This window comes from Parastagonospora nodorum (assembly GCF_000146915.1).
Source record: "Parastagonospora nodorum SN15 chromosome Unknown scaffold_10, whole genome shotgun sequence".
NCBI lineage: Eukaryota > Fungi > Ascomycota > Dothideomycetes > Pleosporales > Phaeosphaeriaceae > Parastagonospora > Parastagonospora nodorum.
The window spans coordinates 256,452-277,468 of NW_001884558.1; the positions used below are offsets into that span (position 1 = coordinate 256,452).

Sequence of the window (21,017 nt, forward strand, 5' to 3'; positions counted from 1 at the left end):
GTGTCAATACGTACGATCTCACGCATGTTGGCGGTTGTGGGTGTGTAAAGGTGTTGAGTGGACTGAAGATGGGACGTTTCGCTGGGTTGAGGCTGGTGGTGGTCGCTGGTGTCGAGGAAGAAGATGGAGGAGCGACAAGTCGGTGAGAACGCTTGAGTGGGTCCACTAGCGGCATCCACACTAGTAAATAACAGGCGCGTCCGGGCGGCAACAGGCAGCTACAAATGCACCCCCGCATAATTATCCCTCATGAACACTTGGTGGACTGTGTGGTCTTATGCATTCTCCGTACTTTAGTATCGTCACTACTTGTCATGCCGTGATTTGGTGAAGCTGTCCTATAACCGCATGTGAGGCGCGCCTTCCGTCCCAAAATTAAGCGAGGGGTTCCGAGGCTCGATGTTTACTTCCACTAGTCGTGCCATTGCATCTGTATATAATGCAGCACCGCGAAGCTACCACATGGAACTTATAGTTCCTTCCTTCCTTTTGCTTGATCTCTCGCCGCTGAAGAGCCCTTCCCTTTGATCTCCGGTACAGTCCAAAAGTTTGGCCAATCGAGCTCATACTCATTCTGCTTGTAATTGAGATGATGCCTGAGCCAGATACCCCATACAATATAATAGTATGCTCCAGTACCCGTCATAAGATGCCTGAAGAAAGTTAGCCAGATGTTTGATTAGCTAGATCGATGAACTCACCACCAGCCATGCCCTTCAAGCACAAACCCCCACGGCATACCAATCTCCCTCCGCCATTTGATAAGCTTTGAGCAGTACTCATTGTCGAGATGCCAGATTGCGAAACCGCCCAGGAAGATGCTCAGCCCGAAAGTAATCATCTGCCACATGACTCGAAGCGTTACCAAATCACGCTGATCCTCGCGAGCCTTGACAGCTGCTACTCCACCGTGAGGCCTGGGGTTCGCTGCTTCGCGTTCCTTGGACCGGAATCTGGGCCGGATGTTGACTTCCATGACATAAATGGCGCGGAACAACACGACAGCCGTGAGGAGGGCATAGGCGTTCTGGTGGAAGCTAGGGTCCTGTAGATAGTGGTAGTAGACGGTAATACCGACTGCGATTGACACCAAAGCTATCGCTAAGGTTACTGAGTATCGCTTCGACTTTCCATACGAAAATGTTGCGTAATTCATCAGACATGTTGTGTAGATCATCGATAGCTCATCGACGAGTTGCATTGGGTCTGCAATTGTTAATTGTCTAAGACTTAAGATCTTCAATTGAACAACTTAACCTACATTTGAGTGTCGCATGGAACAGAAAGCTTCCAGTCCCGACAAGGAGATAGCCGATGAAAGCTACGAGGAAGACCGTGTCGTGGCCATATTTCAGACAACTTCGGATTCCCTTGGCAGCCAGGTACATGAACAGTAGATTTGTCAACGTGTTTATGATCTCTGCTGAGTACTGCGTAACAACGTAGTTCTACAACCATTAGCATTTTCCTCCAATAAAATATCATGCGGACTAACCTCTTCACACCAATCCAGAGTCGAAGTAACAGGCGACCATCTTCCATCCTGCTCAGGTGGATAAGGAATCGAGGGGAGCCTCGAAAAGAACGCAGCAGCCATGTTCGCCGAGAGAATTTGACAATCACAGTTTCCGACGTAGTGTAAGACAGACGCAGGCCCAGAAGTGCAAAAGAATTGGCGTGTACCCTTAGCCCGGCACGTTTCGGATCCCAGACTGATGAGTGAACCGTGAGCGAGGATTAGTACGTCATGCTTGAACGATAGGCTGTGGGGAGAAGAATGAGTAAAACAAACACCCGAAGAATGCCAAATATCGAGTAAAGTGATTGAAGTCGCCAAACACGTAGAAAATGTGAAGTGCCAACGCAAAGTCAACTGCGATTGTCATTCCTGTCGCAAAAGAAAGCAGCCAATCACACGTCACGCGCCCGCAGAACCGAGAAAGCTTGATGGACCCTGCAATTCACGCCGCCGCCGCCTTGAACCAGACGCTCCAACATCCCCCGAAACTCACAACTCAAGATGTCGATGAATAACGAGGCCTTGCAGAAGGTATACACTGTCCCTTTCTCAGCTTGGGAGTTGAAATTTAATCCCCACAGGTCTTCCAAGAAATCTCTCAAAAGAAAGCATTCGCCGAACAACAACTCGTCATCGTGCGCCAGCAAAAAGTCGCGCGCACGCGAGAAGGCCGCATGCTGCAATTAACTGCATCCGAAGTATCGTCACTACCGTCTGATACAAAGGTGTATGAGGGCGTTGGGAAAATGTAAGAAGGACCCGTGACACCTGCACCCCACCAAGATATCGTGATTGATGAGATGAGCAGGTTTGTGTGCACGCCGATTCCAGATGTGCAGAACAGGCTCAAGGCGGAGAGTGAGGCATTGACGAAGGAGATGGCCAATCTGGAGAAGAAGGAGGATTATTTGGAGAAGACGTATACAAATAGCAAGAATAGCTTGGAGCAGGTGTTGAAGGGGGCGAGCTGAGCGGTGGGGTTTGGAAAGCGGCAACAGCAGGAACAACGAAATGTGAAACTGATACTGGGAGAAGCTAGAAAGGCTTTCCCTGGGTATATCATGTGGACTCCTGGTGAAGATAGCGGGCTCTACCAGACGGCATGATACGTAGGAATACGCCAAACATTACAAACAAAAGCAGCATAGAATATGTACGTGTGTGAAAATGCACATTGAAGGCTTTTAGTCTTTGCTTGCTACAACACTCTATACGCGAATCACTTCATCCTCATCAACATGCCCTCCACACCCTCAACACATTTCCTAACCTCCTCGGCCGCTCTCGCGACGTACGCTCCATCAACAACTCTATGATCCGCACTCCAGCTAAACACACACTCCTCTTTCTTTACCAGCTCGCCATTCTCGTCAAATGCAGGCACAAGCCTAGCTTTGCCAATACCTACAATACCAACTTGAGGTCCCACAATGACTGGCGCCACGGCTGTACCGCCTATGCTGCCGATATTACTGACTGTGAAGGTCGCGCCTGTCAGGTCGGCAGAGGAAAGTTTGCCATTGCGTGCCAAGTTAGCCAGGCGTGTGATTTCCTGAGCCAGTGAGGCGATGCTATGGTTCTGGACGTTTTTGATGACAGGGACAAGAAGGCCAGAGGGGGAATCCACTGCAACACCAATGTTGTGGCTTCCTTTGAGCACGATCTGGGGTTTGTTGGGGTTGGAGGTGGTGTCCAGATGCGAATTGAGTAGCGGGAATTGTTGGAAGGTGAGGGAGATAGCCTTGATGATGACTGGCAGTGGTGTTATCCGGTCGGTCTTCTCGCGACCAGCATTATACTTCTTCCGCATGGAGGTGAGATTGCTGAAGTCTACAGAGTCTGTGTAGAGGAAGTGTGGTATTGAGAGGGACTTTGTCATCTGCTTGAACATGCCGGACTGGTTTGGTGTCAAAGGCTGGACGCGGTCTTCCATGAGTGGTTGAGGAACAGGTGTTGCAGCCGATAATGTCGCGCCAACTGTCTGCTTCGCTGCTGTCAGCATGCCGTTGTACATCTTCCTTCAGCACGCGGCCTTCCTTTCCTGTGCCTTCTATGTCTTCGATCTTCAGCTTATGTTCCTTGACCATGTGCCGTACAGCAGGTGTCGCAAGAGAAGCATGCTTTCCAAGTATACGCTCTGGTTTCGAATCGTCCTTTGTTGGATTGGGAGGCAGAGGCGATGTTTGTTCTGGCAGTGGTGTATCACCTATCGAGGCCTTTGTATCGTTTCTTTCTACTTCTAACGCCTGCTCTTGTGGGCTTGTTTGCTGAGCAGCGTCCTGCTTCGCTTCCTTCTCCGATGCGCCGTTGAGGAGTGCTTCGTCGGCTGCGGAGATCTCGCTTTGGATGTCGATGTCTACAAGAGGCTGTCAAAGTCAGTTCTTGTTCGATTTGTGGTGAAAACAGAATTCCTTACCTTTCCAACCTTGGCCATATCATCTGGCTCGTAGTACAGCTTCTTGATTACACCATCAAATCGCGATGTGATCTGGTTATGGCTTAGTACATGCCATTTCTATGAGATCATTGCCTGTATACCTCCACAGATGCCTTGTCGGACTGTACTTCGCATATCGGGTCAAATTGTTCGACGCGGGCGCCGGGCTTCACAAACCATTGGATAACTTGACATTCAGTGATACCTGACTACAGCATTAGCTTCCTGTATCATCCATGCGATTCTTGAAAGTATTTACCTTCTCCAATGTCCGCCAGTAAGTATGGCTTGACCACCAGCAGTCTTTGCGAGCCATGGAACGCTCGTCGTTGCCCTTGTATACATATGTTTGCTCGACGCGATACAGGCGTGTGTGTTTTGGTGACGTTGCTTTGGGATAGCAGCCTGGAGGCTTCTCTGCGCGCGAAAGATTTCATGGTGGATTGTACTTTTGGACGATTTTTGCTTGCAAGAGGAACATGATCAAGTAATGTGCCCGTCGTTATGGTTCCGCCTGTGTTGTGTTGTGCCGATGAAACCCGGCCTCGGCTCACCCGCTGATGTTTAGCGTCATCTGGGGAAGCGCTAAGCGATTCCGAGCAAAGCAGAAAGACGGCTTAAGCTCGCTCCTTCTTTTTCCATCTCGTTTGTGATATGCCCTGACTCTTGACACTGCGAGCTTTCATGTACATCTTGTCACCGCTCGGCTTTACTTCGCCCAGACAAAGCCAAGCAATGTAGTATTTTTCGCCATGCAATCCTTTCTCGCCCACGATTTTATTTACGGACAGACACACTGCTCTTTCATACACGTACTGTGTGTCATCAGCTACAAGAACAGGCGGAGAGGGTCTTGCTATCACATACGAGGCCCGGCTCTGTTATATACTGATCCGTTTCGAACAACAACAACATGTTCCCGTCAGCCGAAGTCAATTTACTCCGAATGTGAGAATATATGTTGTTCGAACGATGGTTGATCTCACCCTTCGCTCTGAAAGCTTTGGAGTGCCGTCTCTTGCAAAACACTGGTACAATCTCCACGGACTGGTTCCTCTGCTGAGTGACGGAGATTGATCTTGGACGTATCTTAGTATCAGACCACAAATGCTAAAGTTCCACACCTGGGCTGGGTATGGTGCATGCACTCGCAGAAAGAGACTAGGGAGCACTTTCAAATCTAGGACATGGTTCTGTCAGAGGGATGGCGGTAGTGCGGGCGAAAGCTGTCCATGCCACGGTGGGACGAAGCATTGCTGCATGGATTAGGCAAACATGCTGACTATCGAAAGAACGCGAGGCAAGAGATGGATGGAAATGGAAGTAAGGCTAGCTAAGAGCAATTTTCTGACCATGCATCACGAATAGTTAACCACCAGTGATAATTTGACGTCCCCGGGGATCTCTGCTTTGTGAGCCGTTCTCGAGCAATCTCTCAACAACTATCTGGAGCGCGAACTACCGATTCTCTCGTCTACAAAAGCGTGTCATCTACATACCAAGACATCTGAATACGAAAATCAATGAACACCTACCTTGATGTGGGTTATTTAGATTACCGAAATTGAGATGTGCAAGTACGCGCCAGGGTCTTACCATGCAGGCGGAATAACCGTACGCGCGAACGCAAGTAATCTTCATATACGTTCCCTCAATATACCCGGACAACCGGTCGAACTCCGATGCCAATCAGCAGGAACCGCAGAAAGAGTACATATCTCATCAATGTTGATGAGATGGCTTCGGTATTAGGCCCCTCATCTCATCAGTGCAGTAGCTCAGGAGGTCAGAGATCTGGGTAGAAAAAGCACAACCCTGCCCTTACATTGACGAAAGTGTAGCGCATCGAATTCATCAGCTAACATCAGCCAAACCACAGTTGGCAGCCTTTGAACAATTTTCAGCATGCTCGTCTCGACTTCAGTCCTCCTGTCACTGGTGGTATCTGTCCTAGCCCGACCCCAAGATGGGGCACCAGCAGCTGCAGCCGGGTCCAAAAAGAATGTCTATCTCTCGAGCTGCACCTCTCGTAGTCTCCTCGACAGTATGTGTCATTCTACCAAACGTTCCAAGCCGAAAGCTAACCCCCGCAGCTGACACGGCCTCCGCCGCGGTATACTACGACGGTCCCGCCAGCTCTCGCACATCGCCCAAGGACATTGGCGTAGTGTCTGAGCCCGCACGGAAATGGGAAGGTGTCTCAAGAAGAACTACCTTGGATGGTGGGAGGTTTACGAGCAGCATTGCGGCTGGCGCTGAAAGTCTACCGAAGAGTCAGATAGCTGGCACTGCGACCCTAGGCACTGAATCCTTCGTATGTTTTGTGGATGGATCATCGACATTCAGGTTCAGAGAAGGCCTCCTTGGTCTGCGCGAAACAAACTGCAAGGCAGATTATTGGTGTGCTAGTACCAACGTCGGTCAATAGGTTGCCACTGGGTATGGATTCCGAGAGACGATTTGGTCGGTTCTTGTATTCAATACATTGAGGCTCATGGGACGATGTTTTGTGATTTGTAACCTTCCAAAGTAATGCAAAATATACAAATACATTGCGTAGCAGATACGGATATGTTTTCGATGTTCAAGGCTTTAGCAAAGTGCAGCTGGCCACTCCGTCAGCTTTTAAGAGAGACAAAGTCGTAGACCAGACGGTCCGAGCCCAATGAAATTTATAGCTCTCAATGTTACAGTGGACATCCTGTCAGCATTTCGTAGTCGACGACTTCCAAGGGTCACCCATGGATTGAAAGACACGCTAGTGACTTTGGCCCGGATAAACCTGCAGCCGCGACCCCGCGCATGCATGGATCCTAGGACGCTGCAGCCCACCTTCCGCGCGCAATTCACTCCACTGTCGCGTCCCGCAGCACCCTGACACGATTCCGCGATCAGCAACGTAGCTGCTCTCTTTGCCCCGACCACAACGCTGTACATACACCGGTAAAGCTCTACGTAGAGCAGGCGCGACATGGACGACTTCAATAGCGAGACGGACAGCGACTACACGAGCTACTGGAGGGATTGGGTAGGTACTTCACTTTCGTACCTACGTATACACTAGAGCGCCACTCGCTGTCGCTGGGCTTCTACCATGGCCGTCATCTCGCATCCATACTATGGCAATGTCTTCGTTGCATGGTATGTCTGGCCCAGCCGCTACACGTGCGCGGCTCTGACGCTTGGGCAGCAAGAGTTGTGCATTCGAGGGATACATTGCTTCTGTTTTATGCCGCGATCATGACCTAGCTAGCCCAAAACAGCGGTATCTCGTCATACCGTGGATGCCCGCGACGATTCTCATGGCTGAGCATTGGCCTCCCGACTACGAGCACTGCCTGTCGCCTGTACATGGGCGTGACCACAAGCTTCAAGGATGCAGCTAATTCGAGACCAGTTCATATCTTCGCGAGGGAATGAGTACTTCTGCGAGATTGACGAAGAATACCTCACCGATCGGTTCAACCTGACGGGGCTCAACACGGAGGTCCAGTACTACCAATACGCGCTTGACCTCGTGACGGATGTCTTCGACTTCGATTGCGACGATGAGATGCGGGAAGCGATAGAAAAGTCGGCGCGGCATCTGTATGGCCTGGTACATGCGAGATACATTGTTACTACTAGGGGTCTAGCAAAGATGGTACGTCTTGCCTCGATGCTCCGAGCCGTAGACAATACTAACATGACCTGCACCAGCTCGAGAAGTTCAAGAAATCAGACTTTGGCAAATGCCCCCGCGTCATGTGCGAATCACAACCGCTCCTCCCCATGGGTCAATCTGATGTCCCCAACTCGTCACCCGTCAAACTCTACTGCGCGCGCTGCGAAGATCTCTACAACCCAAAGTCGTCACGACATGCTATAATCGATGGCGCGTACTTTGGCACCTCGTTTCACAACATCCTGTTTCAGGTATACCCAGCGATGCTGCCGCCCAAGTCGCAGAGACGGTTCGAGCCCAGAGTCTTTGGATTCAAAGTACACGCAGCAGCAGCGCTAGCAAGATGGCAGAGCGAGCAGCGAGACGCCATGAAAGACCGACTGAGGGCAGTGAAGATGGAGACTGGATTTGAAGACGAGGACGAAGATCTGGAAGAAGACGAGGAGGACGAGGACATGGTCGAAGAGGGCGTCGAGGGCGCTGTTGTACAAGTATAAACAGGCTATTGGAACATGAGATACCACGATCAGAACATGCCGCAGTGGGGGCTAAGCATAGGCACGGCGTTGAGAGTATACCAGTCGTCAGCAATTCATCACGTTTATATCACTCCTTGGGTTTGCTTGCATGAACGTGTCGTGCTGGAAGCAGGCTGATGTGCGGGGTCAGCGGAACTGTCCAACAGCAAGCGTACACGACACGAAGCAGCTGTCCCATCCAGTCATACTCCAGCAGTGCCGTATCAGTTGATAACCACAACGAATCACAATTCACTGGGCACCAGGGGACAAAGTTGTTCGTCGCAACATTGTTCATAAAGAAGGGTATCTCTCTCATAACTACGTATACGCTCGCGAAAGAGACAAGCGGCAATGAACCAAATCCCATCCATCCATCCACTCTCTTTGAACAACACACTTTCATACACAGACCCCGTATTACAAGATCCGATACTAAATGCTTAAAGACTGAGGAGAATGTGTGCTGGTATCCAAAAAAACAAGCGGCTGAAGGAAGAAAACAAGAAACGCCGCGCAATGCAATGCATGCAAGAGAAAGGCCAAAAAAAAATTCCCAAAAGTTGTTCGTATCCATCGTTTCCTCCAAATCATGTCGTCAAAATAATTCCCCCCCAAAAAACTTCACGCCGTTCACTCAGATCTAAAAAATCTTCTTAAACCAACTTCCCCTCTTCCCCTGCCCGCCATTCCCATCGACCGCCGGTCTTCCATCCCATGTACGCACGGGCACCTCTTCATACGGCGGATTCGCATAAGTCTTGCGGCGCTCCTTCTTCCTCTCAGCGCCGGCGCCAGCGTCTTCGACCGTGCCCTCGTAATGGCTCTTACGGCGCGAATGCTTCCTGTCTTTGTCGTCCTTGCGCTCCTTGTCGCCGCGCTTGCCGCGATTGCGGCCCTGGATGCGCATGCGGATCTCGTCGTCTTGGGAGGGCGTGTCTTCCTCGTCGAGGGCGCCGGGGACGGGGTCGAGCACCGTTTCGGAAATGGGTGGCGGGAGAGGGGGTTCTTCGGTGAGGGATTGGACCCACGAGGAGGTCTTGTCGGGACCTTTGTTGATGTAGGGCATGTTTTGCTCTTCGTCGGCCGTGCGGCGCGAGTTGCGCTTGGTGGTTGAGGGGCGGTGCGCGCCATTGCGCTCGTCGAAGTAGTCGTTGATGGGCTCGCCGTTGGGCTGGGCTGGGTATTCCGAGTTGCGGCGGGCGGCGCGGCGCTCCTCGTGGCGGCGGCGACGTTCGGCATCGTCGTCGAGATGAGAGCGACGGCGTTCGTTGTGAGGTCGAGATGTCTCGCGCGGCTCCTTGTCTTTGCGGCGCGAAGAGCGATGTTCGCGAGTGCCGTCCTCGGCGGGTCGGCGCGACTTGCGCTTCTCTTCCTTTTCTGCCATGCGACGCAGTTCCTCTTCGGCCAGCTTGTTGCGACGCTCGAGCTCAGCCCTCTGCCGGGCCTTCTTCTCTGCGAGTGTGTCTGCCTCGGTATCGCGCGTCTTTTCGCGGCGGCGCTCAGCCTTGGCCTCAACTTCCTCAAGCTCAGCTCGTCGAGACTCCTTCTCCTGCTCATGTCTGGCCCGGCGCGCTGCTCGGCGGGCTTCGCGCTCAGCATCGACCTCCCCACTGCCATTGGCGCCAGTCATCATCGGCTCTGGCTCACCATCGGGTACGCGCGTGGACTTGCGCACGCTACGGCGCTCATGTCGCAATCGCTTTGCTTCATCTTCAGTCATGCCACCGCGGGTGGTAGACTGCTTGCGACGTCTGCGGTCGTCCTCGGTCTCGTAAGCGTTGCGCCGGGCGCGACGGTCGTCTTCGGGTGCAGCACCCTTCTTGCGACCGAGACCAAACATATTCTTGAAGCCGCTCACAGCAGCAGCAGTGCCTGCGACACCAGCGAGGGTAGCCATTGCGTCGGAGTTGCCACGTTCGCGGCGAGGGCGTTCTCGTTCTCGCTCTCGTTCGCGGTGGCGGGGACGTTCAGCCTCAGCTGGGGCAGGATCCACTTCCATGCGTTCGATAACAACCGGATCGTCGGCGCTTGGCGGTGCCGTCAAGGGTTCTGCCGGCTGCACCGAGTCGCGCTTTGATTTTCGGCGCGATGGTTCAGGTCGTGACGTTGGTGCAGGAGACTCATCGTCGAGCAGATCCAGGTCATCGTCGATGGGATACGGGTCTGGAACGGCTGCGCAATGGGTTAGCACGCTGATATTGCTCACGCCAGCACCAGCCAATCGCGGGCTGGCCTGGCCGAACGAGGGGATCTTACCTCGACTCTTGCCCTTCTCCCTGGTGCTTGTCCTGCGCGACGCTGATTTCATGCCCATGACCCTGGCGGCTTTCGAAGAGGCCTTCCTCTCTGTGTCGGTGTGCGGTGGAGACATCATGGCTGCGTCCTGGTCAACAGAAGGCCGGCGCGAGTGCGCTTTGGGTGTAGCGGAGGTTCTATGCGATTTGGACCGAGAAGGTGGGGGCGCAACCCCAAATAGTCCAAAGCCAGACGCAGTGCGAACCGACTTTGCGCGGGACGGGTTTTTCGACATCTTGTCAGAACCAGACGATCTTGAGATGACGTCCTTGTCCCTGGTAGACGTAGTGCGTACCGACTTTGTGCGAACCATGCCTGGGTTGGGACCAGTCACAGCGCTGGCAGACTCGTCACCCGACTTGGTGCGAGTGCCAGACTTCTTCGCTGGTGCACCACCGCCCCAGAAACCCCATGACCCTGATCCGCCGCCGCGATTGACCTTGGCGCGCTCTTTCTTTGGTGAGATGGATTTGGGGACCGGCACAGGCTCAGGAGGGGGCGTTGGAGGTCGTGCGGCGTCTTCATCGGCGTCCTCTGGTGCAGGCTCATCGAAGTCCATCAAGTCGCGCTCTCCTGAAGCATCTACAAACTCAGCATCTGACTCAGGCGCTGGAGGCGGCGGAGGTGGAGGTGGAGCCTCTTCGACAATGGGCTCTTCCCTGTGTCTACTGCTCTTCTTAGACTTTTTGAGCCTCCGCCTTTCTTTCTCAGTCAGAACTGGCTCTGGTTCTGGTTCTGGTTCCGGTTCCGGTACCACTTCTGGTTCTGCTTCAGCTTCAGGTTCTCCCTCTGCCTCTGCTTCTGCTTCCGCTTCAGGCTCTGCCTCTGCTTCAGGCTCTGCTTCGGGTTCGGGTTCAGGATCTGCTTCAGGCTCAGGTGGAGGCGGCGGAGCTTCTTCGATAATGGGCTCTGTCTTGTGTCTGCTACTCTTCTTAGACTTCTTGAGCTTTCTGAGTTCCTTCTCCGTCATGACAGGCTCAGGCTCAGGCGGAGGCGGAGGTGGGGCGTCTTCAAAGTAGTCTGTCCTCTTACTGCTCTTCTTGGATTTCTTGAGCTTCCTAATTTCCTTCTCAGTCAGAACAGGCTCCGGTGCAGGTTCAGGTTCAGCTTCCGGTTCAGCTTCCGGTTCAGCTTCCGGTTCTGGATCAGGTGATGCGTCGACAAATTCGGGTTCGGCCTCCTCCAAGTTGATCAAATCCGCATCTTCGTCGGGGAATCCGCCTGGTACAGGCGATCGCCTCGCGATAGACTCATCAGGCTCCGGATCGGGCGGGGGGATCTCGAGTGGAGGAGCGTCTTCAAGAACCTTATGCCTCTTAGACTTTTTGTCCTTCTTGGACGACTCCTTGTCTTTCTTGGAGGACTTCTTCTTCGGTGCCTCATCGATAATCTCAACGATATCATCCGGAGATGGCTCAGGTTCTGGGGCAGGTTCTTCGACGATCGGTTCGGGCTCTGGCTCCTTGTGTTTGTCTCTCTTGCTTGACTTTGACTTCTTAGATCCCTTGACGCGAATGGGGAGTTCTTCGACAGGAGGCTCTGGGACTTCGGGCACCTCTTCCGGAACCTCTTCCGGAACCTCTTCTGGAACCTCTTCAGGTTCTGGTTCTGGTTCAGGTTCTGGTTCAGCGACGGGCTCTTCTTCAACGACCTCAGGCTCGACTTTCTTCGTCTTGCGCAGCGAGATGCCCCAAGCACTTCCCCACCCGTTGCCGCCTGACTCCTCCTTCTTGGGCTCTGTCTTCTTGATATCCTTCTTGATGCTGTCTCCCCAACTGCCGAACGGTGTTTCATCCTTGGGTTCACTCCTGAGCTCTTCGCCGAGCTCTGCTAACAGCTCATCTTCGGGTATATCTTTGACCAAGTCGAACAGGGCCGCGTCGGGATCGTCGTTCGCGGGTTCGGGTGGCGGAGGCGGAGGTTCTTCTTCGACAACAACACCCCTTTTCTTCTTCTTTTTCTTCTCTTTTGACGAAACGGGTGCTGCCGCTGCGGCTTCTGCCTCTGCTGCAATGCGAGCTGCCTCGGCCTCTTCTTCCGCGATGCGCGCGGCCTCAGCTTCTTCCTCCGCAATCCGTGTTGCCTCAGCCTCTTCTTCTGCAATTCGCGCAGCTTCCGCCTCAGCCTCTTCAGCTTCCTTCGCCTCTTGAGCGCGTTTCTCTTCCTCCTCGCGTGCCTTCTTCTCCTTGGCTTCACGCTCGCGCTTTTGCTTCGAGGTCTCCTTCTTCTTGGTGAGACCGAAAAGACCCCATCCAGAGCTCTTTGATGCAGCCTCTTCTTCCTCCTTCTCTTTCCTCTTGCGCTCTTCTTCTTCTGCGGCGAGTCTAGCGGCCTCGGCCTCAGCCTCTTCTGCTGCGATGCGAGCTGCTTCGGCTTCTTCAGCGATCCGCGCGGCCTCAGCTTCTTCTTCCGCAACGCGTGCTGCCTCGGCCTCTTCTTCCGCAATTCGCGCAGCTTCCGCAGCCTCTTCAGCTGCAATCCTATCAGCCTCTTCCTGTGCGAGGCGCTCCTTCTCCTCCTGTTCTTCCTTCTCCCTCTTCTCACGAGCTTTGCGATCCTTGGTGCTCTCCTTTTTCTTTGAAGAGCCCCAGATGCTGGCCGCCCATCCCGTGCTCTTTGACGCCTCTTCCTCCTCTTTCTTCTTCCGCTCCTCTTCCTCTGCCGCGAGACGAGCTGTTTCTGCTTCTTCCTCGGCGATGCGAGCTGCTTCTGCTTCTGCTTCTGCTGCCTCGGCCTCGATCTTGGGCCTGTTCAGCGGCAGCAGCCTCTTCGGCTTCTCGTGCAAGACGCTCCTCTTCTGCCTTTCTCTGCAGCCTCCTTCTTTTCTTGCTCCTCGCGTTCTTTCCTCTCGCGCCTTTCACGGACCCTCTTCTCAGTCGGTGTTTCTGCCTTAGGAGGCTTCTCGACCGTCTTTTCCTTCTTGGCAGACTTCAAAGACACACCAAAGACGCTTCCGAACTTGGACTCTTTCTTTTCCTTCTTCTCTTCCACTGGGGGAGGATCGTCAAGAGAAATGAGGTCTTCTACCATGTCATTTTTCGGCGCAGATTCTTTACTTGTTGTCTTGGTGAGCGGCTCCTCTATGACTTCACCCTTCTTTTTCTTCTTCTTCGTAACAGGTGCAAGCCCTCGAGGAATCCACAGGTCATCATCGTTGGGAGCCTCCTCTGGCGGCGCTTCGATCTCTTTGGGGGGTGGGGCTTCTGGCTCTGCCTCAGGAGGCGGCGATGCCAAGTCTGCAATGAGGCCTTTCTTGCTCTTTTTGCTTTTCTTCCCGATGTTGAATGCAGCGCTTCCCCATGGGTCGTCTTCGTCAGGCTTCTGAACAGGTGTCGTAGTGTCTTCGATGACTTCGACTGGAGCGCCCTTCTTCGGATCCTTCTTCTTGTTACCCCATGATGGCATGCCCCATTCGTCTTCGTCCTCCGCTTTCGGCTCTTCGACGGCATCGGGTTCTTGAGCAGCAGCTTCGATTTGTAACGGTTCTGGCGGCGGTGGCGGCGGTTCAAGTTCGGCGCCTTTACCCTTCTTCTTCTTCTTGCCGCCGCCCCATATCGAACTGAATCCCCAATCACCGCCTTCTTCTGCTGCATCCTCTTTCGCAGGCTCAGGTTCAGGTACCGCTTCGGGTTCGGGTTCGGGTTCGACGATGGGCTCTTCTTCCTTGGGCGGATCTGGAACGACAGCGGCTGCGCCCTTCTTACCTTTCTTCTTCTTCACTGGAGCAGCGGCTGCACCCCAATCACCCCAATCTTCTACAGGTTTCTCTTCCGTAGGAGGACTAGGTTCAGGCTCGACTACCGGCTCAGGTTCTGGGGGAGGCGGGGGCGGAGGTGCAGGGTCCTCCTCAACGGCGCCCTTCTTCTTTTTCTTCTTCTTGCTAGTCGTAGGTGCAACCTCGGCGGCGGCGACAGCGGCAGCAGCAGCCTCTTCCTCGAGTCTCTTCTTTTCGGCCTCTTCCTCCTCTAAACGTAGACGTTCTGCCTCCGCCTCCGCCTCTTGCGCCGCAAGCTCAGCTGCAGCATCCTCTTCCTCTTTCCGCTTGGCGTCTTCTTCTGCCTTGGCTGCAGCATCTTCTTCCGCTTTCGCTGCCGCCTCTTTGGCCTCTTTCTTCATCTTGTCCTGGAGCTTCTTCTTTTGCGACTTGCTGAGTCCAGCAAACGGGTCGACCGCCGGCTCTTCTTTGGCCGGCTCGGGTTCAGGTTCAGGTTCAGGTTCAGGCTCAGGCTCAGGTTCAGGTTCAGGTATGACTTCCGGCTCTGGAGGGGGTTCCTCGACCTTGGGCTCTTCTTTGCCCTTCTTTTTCTTCTTCTTCGTTGACGTCGATGCAAATCCCCACGGGTCGTCCTCCTTCACAGGCTCTGGTTCCGGGACTGGTTCAGGTTCCGCGGGCGGTTCGGGATCTGGTGGAGGAGGTGGTGCTTCTTCGACGGCGCCTTTCTTCTTTTTCTTCTTGTCCTTTGACGAAGCGCCAAAGGAGAAAGCCCACGGGTCATCCTCGTCCTTCTTCTCAGGTTCAGGTGGTGAAGGCTCTGGTTCTGCCACTGGCTCCGGAACGGGTTCCTCGATCAGTGCTCCCTTCTTACCCTTCTTTTTCGATTTCGTCGTAGTGATGCCTCCCCAGCCATCGTCCTCTGGTGGTGGTGCCGCCTGCGAACCGCCCTTGAACGCATCGAAATCGAAGTCGAAGCCCGAAGAGTCCTTCTTTTTCTTATCCGCAGAATCCCAAGGGTTGTCACCTCCACCGTCCCCGCCTTTGGAGTCGCCAAATCCCCAGCCACCAGCTGACTTGGTCGATTCACCCCATCCAGAAGACCAGTTATCCAACCCGCCGAGTCCAGATCCCGACTTATCCTTGGAGTCGCCGAAATTCATGTCGATCTTTGGCGCACCGTCATCTAGGTTGACATCGTCCAGTTTGATATCGTCGAATGAAGTCGCTGGCTCTGCTGGGGCTGGCGGAGGAGGTGGTGGTGTCGGCTCCGCCTACGGTATGGTTAGCGCCCTCAATGGTGTCATTACGTATGCGAGATTACAAACCTTCCCCTTTTTGCCCTTCTTCTTCTTCCCCGTTGTTGTCGCTGCAAAGCTTCCCCAGTCGTCATTATTAGCGGCTGGTTCCGCCGCAGCAGCAGCGGCTTCTTCCTCTTCCTTCTTCTTGCGCTCGGCCTCTTCTTCCGCCTCTTTTGCTAGTCGTGCTTCCTCCTCCTCCTTGGCTATCCGCTCTTCCTCCTCTTTCTTGGCGCGCTCCTCTTCCTCCTCCTCCTCTTTCTTGCTCTTCTTTCCTCCTTTCTTGTCGTCGCCACCATCGCCGCCCGCACCATCTGCGGGAGCATCGCCTCCGCCACCGTCTCCACCTCCAGCCGCGCCCTCGTTCTTATCGCCATCATCGAGCGCATTCGAAATATTGTTTTTCTTAGCTGCAGCTTTCTTCTTTTTCGCATGCGATCTGACTCCTTCTTCACTGAAGCCAAAGTCGATGTCCACGTACAGCGACTTCTCGTCGAAAAATAGAGATGAACTAGGTGATGTGTCGCGGCTGAGCCGCAGGCAATTAGGGACGTTGGAGCATATAGACGCATTTAGTGACGAAAAAGGCGTGTACTCGGGCGATTGTACAAAGGCTAGCGCATCGGTACGCGTGTAGTCTGGCGGTAAGTCTGCGACGGAATCATCGTAGGAAGGTGGTGGGGACCCAAAACTCCGGGAAGCCTCATTCCACAGGTCCGGAGACGGATTAGACGGCGGAGGGCGGACTGCGGGCAGCCGGTTCGCGAGGTGGAGTTGCTGCGTAGTGTTAGATACCAAATCATGCTGAATACTGCCATAAACGGTCTTGGGTTCTGAAGTTTGGCAGCGGCGCGGGAAACGTTGCGACCAAAATGTCGGGAACCACCAGAACAAAGAAGTGTCGTCATACCGAGAATGCGCTTCCTCTGTCCGCTTTCTTCTCTCCGATGCTGCGACGTCCCAGCCGATCCAGCGCATGGATAACGTCGTCCAGCATGTTGGCCACGGGCTCGTCGTTGTCGGACTCCCATGCCGTCACACTCCCCGAAATATATCCACTTGCCTCCCAGGCGCTCGTATACTGCGATTCCAGCTCTTTCCTGCTCCAGCGCTGTTCAGCCGATGCAGTCCTCGAGGGCGGCCGGGTCCTTCGTCTCGCCGATGGCGCGGCGTGGCGAGAGCTGGCGGAGGACATTGTGCGGGTCTCTTGAGACGCGCAAACAGAAGGAGCACGGCGTCGGACGGCACATGAGCGCGCGTGCGAGACCGCAGGGCAGGCGCGGCGATTGCAGAGCGGGAGCAACAAGACAGGAGGGCAAATGGCGTGTAGCGCGGCGTGACGTGCAGTGTTGTCTCTGCTGCAGGGCTCGTCGAAAAGCGAAGCGTCGTGGTACACGAGGGTGGAAGGAGTAGTATGGCAGCGCAGATCAGGTTACACCAAATAATGCACTTTGTTCTTTTTCTCCGACGTCTTCACAGATTGGCGCCCTGGATCTCGCAGGACAGGCAAGTCAGATGTGCAGGTGCGTGCAGCCAAATCTGCGAGGATCAGTGGTCACAAGCCTCTCCAGGGCTCCCCAACGTCGATTGGCGTCGCGGAAACGTTATCGGCGTCTGATTGCCTTCCTCCTCTAGCCTCTTCCAGTCCCCAAATCGTTTCATCCACGCTCGTCACACTGCCGCTCGGGCCAGAGTCCAAAATTGAGGGGAAAGCCAGGCGGTCGAGGGGCAAAATATACCCGGCGCAGTCTGGGGGGGTGAGTAAGGCGGGAACTGTGCAGGGTACGAATGAAGTCCGGACGGCAATGTTTGGCAAGCTGTCAACAACAAGCAAGATGCAGGGCAAGGACAATAGTGCGGGCCGAGCGAGGAAAAGAGGAAAATTTTAGGTTAGGTAGGTTTGGTCACTTGCATGCGCGAGCGTAGCAAGCTGCGGCGCGTGTGGTGGGAGAAACAGCGCCTCGAGATGAAGAGAAGCATAGCTCTCCCGGCGCCCACTTCGTCTTTTGCCTAGCCCTGCCAGCCAACACCTCCAGCCACGCACATATCATATGTCTCAACTCGTAAACTCCACACGTCCTAAACCGAGTGTGGGTGTTGGGGTGGGCTTCATGTCTACACCGCCAGTCCTAATAGGCCAATCGTGGCGCGAGCTACCCCATCGCCGGAGATGGGGCGGCACGTCTAATGCACGTCTTCCTTTGGTACATGGACAACGCACACCAGTTCAGATTCTGCGCCGTAGCAATACAAGCGGATGACGCTGTAGTGGGGTCGCTGACAGCTTGTCAACCACATGTAGAGTCGCCTTGCAGTGCCCGAGGAGGGGTAGCATGTTGCGAACGACTCCACTCTTGCGACTTCACCTTGCCTCGTGCTTCTAGTTCGTGTCTAGATCGATGCATCTCGGGAACGTTAAGGCCCAATCTTAGCTGTGAGATAGGGCTGCTGTCAGTTTGTCAATTGAGTCTAGGAGCCGGAGATGCGTGGTGTTGCAGTACTTCACATTCACAACGCATACCACATTTGATCAGTCCCAACATAAGCAGTAAATATGAGGCTACTATCATTCCATTCGAGACGCATTGGCGTCCTGTCTGAAAGTAAAACATATGTGCAACCCTACATCCACCAAAACCGGGATCAACAACACCACCGGGTATCAAAATAAGCAGCCAGATTCTATATTCATGAAGATCCCATCCCAGGCAAGTCGCGTGTACAAAGGAAACAGATTCGCCGAAGCGAAAAGAGAGACCAAGTTTGTGAGTATCTGTAAGGGCATAAGAAGAAGTATTAACATAAGCATATATGGCCGTATACAGACGGCATGCTGAAGGAAAAACGCGCTGAACGCTACAGCCGTTTAGACATTACCATTTAAGTGTGTGAAACTTTCGAAATGCAAGAAAATCAAGAGCAATAGTTTGGAAACGCTTTAGAATGAATCATCGTCCTCGGTCTCTCCATCAAGTGCTCTTCTTGCGTCGTCAAGACGACGCCGCCACGCTTTGCGGTCGTATTGCTCGCTGTACGTGTGCTGCAGGTTCGAGCAGACTTGCTGGAAGCTCGATGCGAGGCTATAAATGAGCTGCTTCTCCTCCTCGCTCAGTGCGAGGCGTGGCTCCTCGCGGCCGGGAGAAGTCGATTCGGTAAGGATGGAGAAGATCTTGGACACTTGAAGGCCGCTTGCGAGGTCAGCTGGCGAAGCAGATCCTCGGGCGATTGACGTTTGCGGCGGGGAGAAGCCAGGACTACGGCGCATGTTGATGGCAGAGTCGGAACGAAGCGACATGTGGCTGTTGGAGGTAGCTGGTCGTGATGATGCCCTGGGTTGCTGCTGTGCGAGAATCTGCTCGGAGAATTGGTCCATCTGTTCGTTCTCCTCTTCATCGTCGGACTGATTCTCCGCGGCCGTGGCAAAGGATGCGACTGTCGAAATCGAGTCTGAGCTTTGCGAGCGGCCATGAAGAGACAGCCGCTTCTCGGCATCACTGGTTTCATCATCTTCCTGGACCTGGACGGCGGTGACCGGTCTTGTAGTTTCTGTCGAACTTTGGGACCCTACGCTGGAACGACGGCCTTCGATACTGTACGTGCCCATGGCGCTGTGGAGAAAGAAGTGCTCGTAATCGAACGCATCCACGCGGTCTTCGTGGCGCTCTGTGGCAGCCATCTCGTAGACTGCATCCTCGTAAACGCTCTCACCGCTGGGCTCAAGATCTTCCTCGTCTATCGACTCGAACTCTCCTTGTTGTGCTTCGTCAAAGTCCTTCTCGTCGTCGTACGACTCCAGATCATCGAAGTCGTCTGCATCGTTGTAGTAAGACGACCCTGAGTGTCCGTTGCCCTGGCCGCTGTGCCCCTCGGTCTCGTGATTGACCATCTTCTCTCCTTCTCTTTGAGACAACGTAGTCTCCGGAGTGTGTGACCTGCGTTGACCCTCTTCGAACAAGGCCTGGCGCGTCAGAGATTCTGTTTGAATGCCCAGTCCCGCATTTGCTGAGACAGGTGCTCCTCCAGCATTGTATGTATCCGAACCAGAGTACCACTCTTGCGCATTCGTGAAGGGACTCGAGCGGAGGCTTTGCATACTTCGTCGCCGCAATTGGTCTTCTTGTGCCCTCAGCTTCAGGCTTGAGATTCGGCCTTTCAGGTCGTTCATCTGGTCGCGCAGTCCGCTTGCTGCTGAGGCTGATCGGTGTACTCTCTTCTCCTCGTCATCGTCGTCTTCTTGCAGTGTTTCCAGAAGAGGCGGGGATCTCGAGTTTCGCGATGTAGTTCGAACAGGATACTGCGGCTCAGCGCGAACTGGCACATCACGTGGATTGCGCATTACTTCAAAGCTACGCGATTCCTTGATCGGGAAGCGCCCCTGGCCAAAACCTTCAGGCGACCATGGACCGCTGTTATGACCAAACGCGCTCGAAGCTCGCTTGTTCGATGCGCTGCGCGTCAGATATGAGGGCGAGGAGAAGGGCAGCGGGACGGATGTCTCGCTCAGACCACGTGAATGGTTCGGGCTCGATTGCGTAAGAGTAGACGATCGGAAAGAGGACACACGTGGTGGGATCGGGCCAAGTCCGGCATATAATCTGCGGTCTCGCTCGCGTGTAGTATTGACGTGGTGCGACAAGTCAGAGGAGCTTCGCGAGAAGGTTGGAGATACTACGAGCGACTCTCGAGCACCTCGGAGGTTTCCTTCCATGACCTGGAACAGTCAGCACCATCCAATAGTTCAAGTTAAGGTTTCGCTTACATTGAGTCGCTTCTTTGCATTGGCCAGAATGATTTCGGCGCGTCTGCTCAGGGCTGCAGACGAATATGGGTCGTCGCTCTCGTCGCTCCCAGAGCTGTGTTGGCCGAGCCATCTGTCGCCGTCCATGTCGTCGCCGTGCTTCTCGTCGCCGGGGAAATGGTCGCGCTTCTCCTGCTCCTCCAAGCCCAAGCCACTGTCATCAAAGGCGTCGTGGCTGTCGAACCCCGGCCAATTCTCAAAGTCCTCGCTCAGCATGCTCGATGCAACGCTTGCCCTGCGCTGGTCCTGGGGTGTCCAATCCTTCGGCGAAGGGCTGCTCAAGCCATTTTGAATGGTGGGAGATGAGGCCAAAAGGTTATCACGGGAAGGCGCGCGTCTAGCAGGCGTATTAGAGTCGCCCATGTTCCGCAGCGTCGAGCGGGACGACTGCGACGACAGCGCTGGCGATTGGGATTGTTGCGATGTACGACGGCGGCGCTGTGGTGCCAACGCTAATTTGACGTGACTCGAGTTGGTGTGTGTATACAAGACTGGTGGAGATGGGGGCCGTTCCTTAAGCAGTTCGAGAGATACAGCGCGTGCATGTCCTTCAGGAAGTATCATGCCCGCGTCGCTGAGGGTGGGAGACCGCGGTCCTGACTGGCCATTTTGCGCGGGACGGGCTGCTGCTGCCACGGCCATGGTTGTGTCCTTGGTAAGCTATGCTAGCCTGCGGGGCCAAGAGGGCATATCCAGGGGAGTCGCAAGAAGAAAGCAGCACCTGTATCACGGGTTTCCCAGTCGTAGATTGTTTCGGAGAGAGTGACTGGATT

The 21,017-nt window shown here is 54.2% G+C and overlaps 7 protein-coding genes across 7 annotated transcripts; 3 read left to right on the plus strand and 4 right to left on the minus strand.

Annotated features, from left to right (window-relative positions):
• Nucleotides 1-257: 257 nt before the first annotated feature.
• SNOG_06792 (hypothetical protein) lies at nucleotides 258-1,163 on the minus strand (the record flags this gene model as incomplete). The annotated part of the gene is made up of 3 exons (XM_001797102.1): nucleotides 258-653; nucleotides 702-1,045; nucleotides 1,137-1,163. 3 exons carry the CDS (start codon nucleotides 1,161-1,163, stop codon nucleotides 470-472), a joined length of 555 nt encoding a protein of 184 aa, XP_001797154.1. The 3' UTR covers nucleotides 258-469.
• Nucleotides 1,164-2,013: 850 nt separating this feature from the next.
• On the plus strand, nucleotides 2,014-2,721 carry SNOG_06793 (hypothetical protein). Its single transcript, XM_001797103.1, has 3 exons — nucleotides 2,014-2,050; nucleotides 2,101-2,267; nucleotides 2,328-2,721. Exons 1-3 carry the CDS (start codon nucleotides 2,021-2,023, stop codon nucleotides 2,488-2,490), a joined length of 360 nt encoding a protein of 119 aa, XP_001797155.1. The 5' UTR covers nucleotides 2,014-2,020; the 3' UTR covers nucleotides 2,491-2,721.
• Nucleotides 2,722-2,738: 17 nt separating this feature from the next.
• Nucleotides 2,739-3,953, minus strand: SNOG_06794 (hypothetical protein; the record flags this gene model as incomplete). Its single annotated transcript, XM_001797104.1, has 3 exons — nucleotides 2,739-3,537; nucleotides 3,764-3,885; nucleotides 3,936-3,953. 3 exons carry the CDS (start codon nucleotides 3,951-3,953, stop codon nucleotides 2,739-2,741), a joined length of 939 nt encoding a protein of 312 aa, XP_001797156.1.
• Nucleotides 3,954-5,786: 1,833 nt separating this feature from the next.
• SNOG_06795 (hypothetical protein) lies at nucleotides 5,787-6,521 on the plus strand. The gene is made up of 2 exons (XM_001797105.1): nucleotides 5,787-6,000; nucleotides 6,050-6,521. The coding sequence occupies exons 1-2, from the start codon at nucleotides 5,862-5,864 to the stop codon at nucleotides 6,382-6,384; spliced, it is 474 nt and encodes a 157-aa protein (XP_001797157.1). The 5' UTR covers nucleotides 5,787-5,861; the 3' UTR covers nucleotides 6,385-6,521.
• Nucleotides 6,522-7,332: 811 nt separating this feature from the next.
• SNOG_06796 (hypothetical protein) lies at nucleotides 7,333-8,117 on the plus strand (the record flags this gene model as incomplete). Its single annotated transcript, XM_001797106.1, has 2 exons — nucleotides 7,333-7,599; nucleotides 7,656-8,117. 2 exons carry the CDS (start codon nucleotides 7,333-7,335, stop codon nucleotides 8,115-8,117), a joined length of 729 nt encoding a protein of 242 aa, XP_001797158.1.
• Nucleotides 8,118-8,781: 664 nt separating this feature from the next.
• On the minus strand, nucleotides 8,782-16,424 carry SNOG_06797 (hypothetical protein; the record flags this gene model as incomplete). The annotated part of the gene is made up of 4 exons (XM_001797107.1): nucleotides 8,782-13,243; nucleotides 13,267-15,422; nucleotides 15,459-15,957; nucleotides 16,357-16,424. The coding sequence occupies 4 exons, from the start codon at nucleotides 16,422-16,424 to the stop codon at nucleotides 8,782-8,784; spliced, it is 7,185 nt and encodes a 2,394-aa protein (XP_001797159.1).
• Nucleotides 16,425-18,384: 1,960 nt separating this feature from the next.
• On the minus strand, nucleotides 18,385-20,460 carry SNOG_06798 (hypothetical protein; the record flags this gene model as incomplete). Its single annotated transcript, XM_001797108.1, has 3 exons — nucleotides 18,385-18,963; nucleotides 19,015-19,894; nucleotides 20,216-20,460. The coding sequence occupies 3 exons, from the start codon at nucleotides 20,458-20,460 to the stop codon at nucleotides 18,385-18,387; spliced, it is 1,704 nt and encodes a 567-aa protein (XP_001797160.1).
• Nucleotides 20,461-21,017: the final 557 nt, after the last annotated feature.

Bases quoted from the DNA above. Each gene is read 5' to 3' on its own strand.
- SNOG_06793 (XM_001797103.1), top strand. From the start codon at position 2,021: ATGTCGATGAATAACGAGGCCTTGCAGAAG. The intron at 2,051-2,100 runs GTATACACTGTC...TAATCCCCACAG, and splicing joins ATAACGAGGCCTTGCAGAAG to GTCTTCCAAGAAATCTCTCA. The intron at 2,268-2,327 runs GTAAGAAGGACC...TGAGATGAGCAG, and splicing joins TATGAGGGCGTTGGGAAAAT to GTTTGTGTGCACGCCGATTC.
- SNOG_06795 (XM_001797105.1), top strand. From the start codon at position 5,862: ATGCTCGTCTCGACTTCAGTCCTCCTGTCACTGGTGGTATCTGTCCTA. The intron at 6,001-6,049 runs GTATGTGTCATT...TAACCCCCGCAG, and splicing joins CTCTCGTAGTCTCCTCGACA to CTGACACGGCCTCCGCCGCG.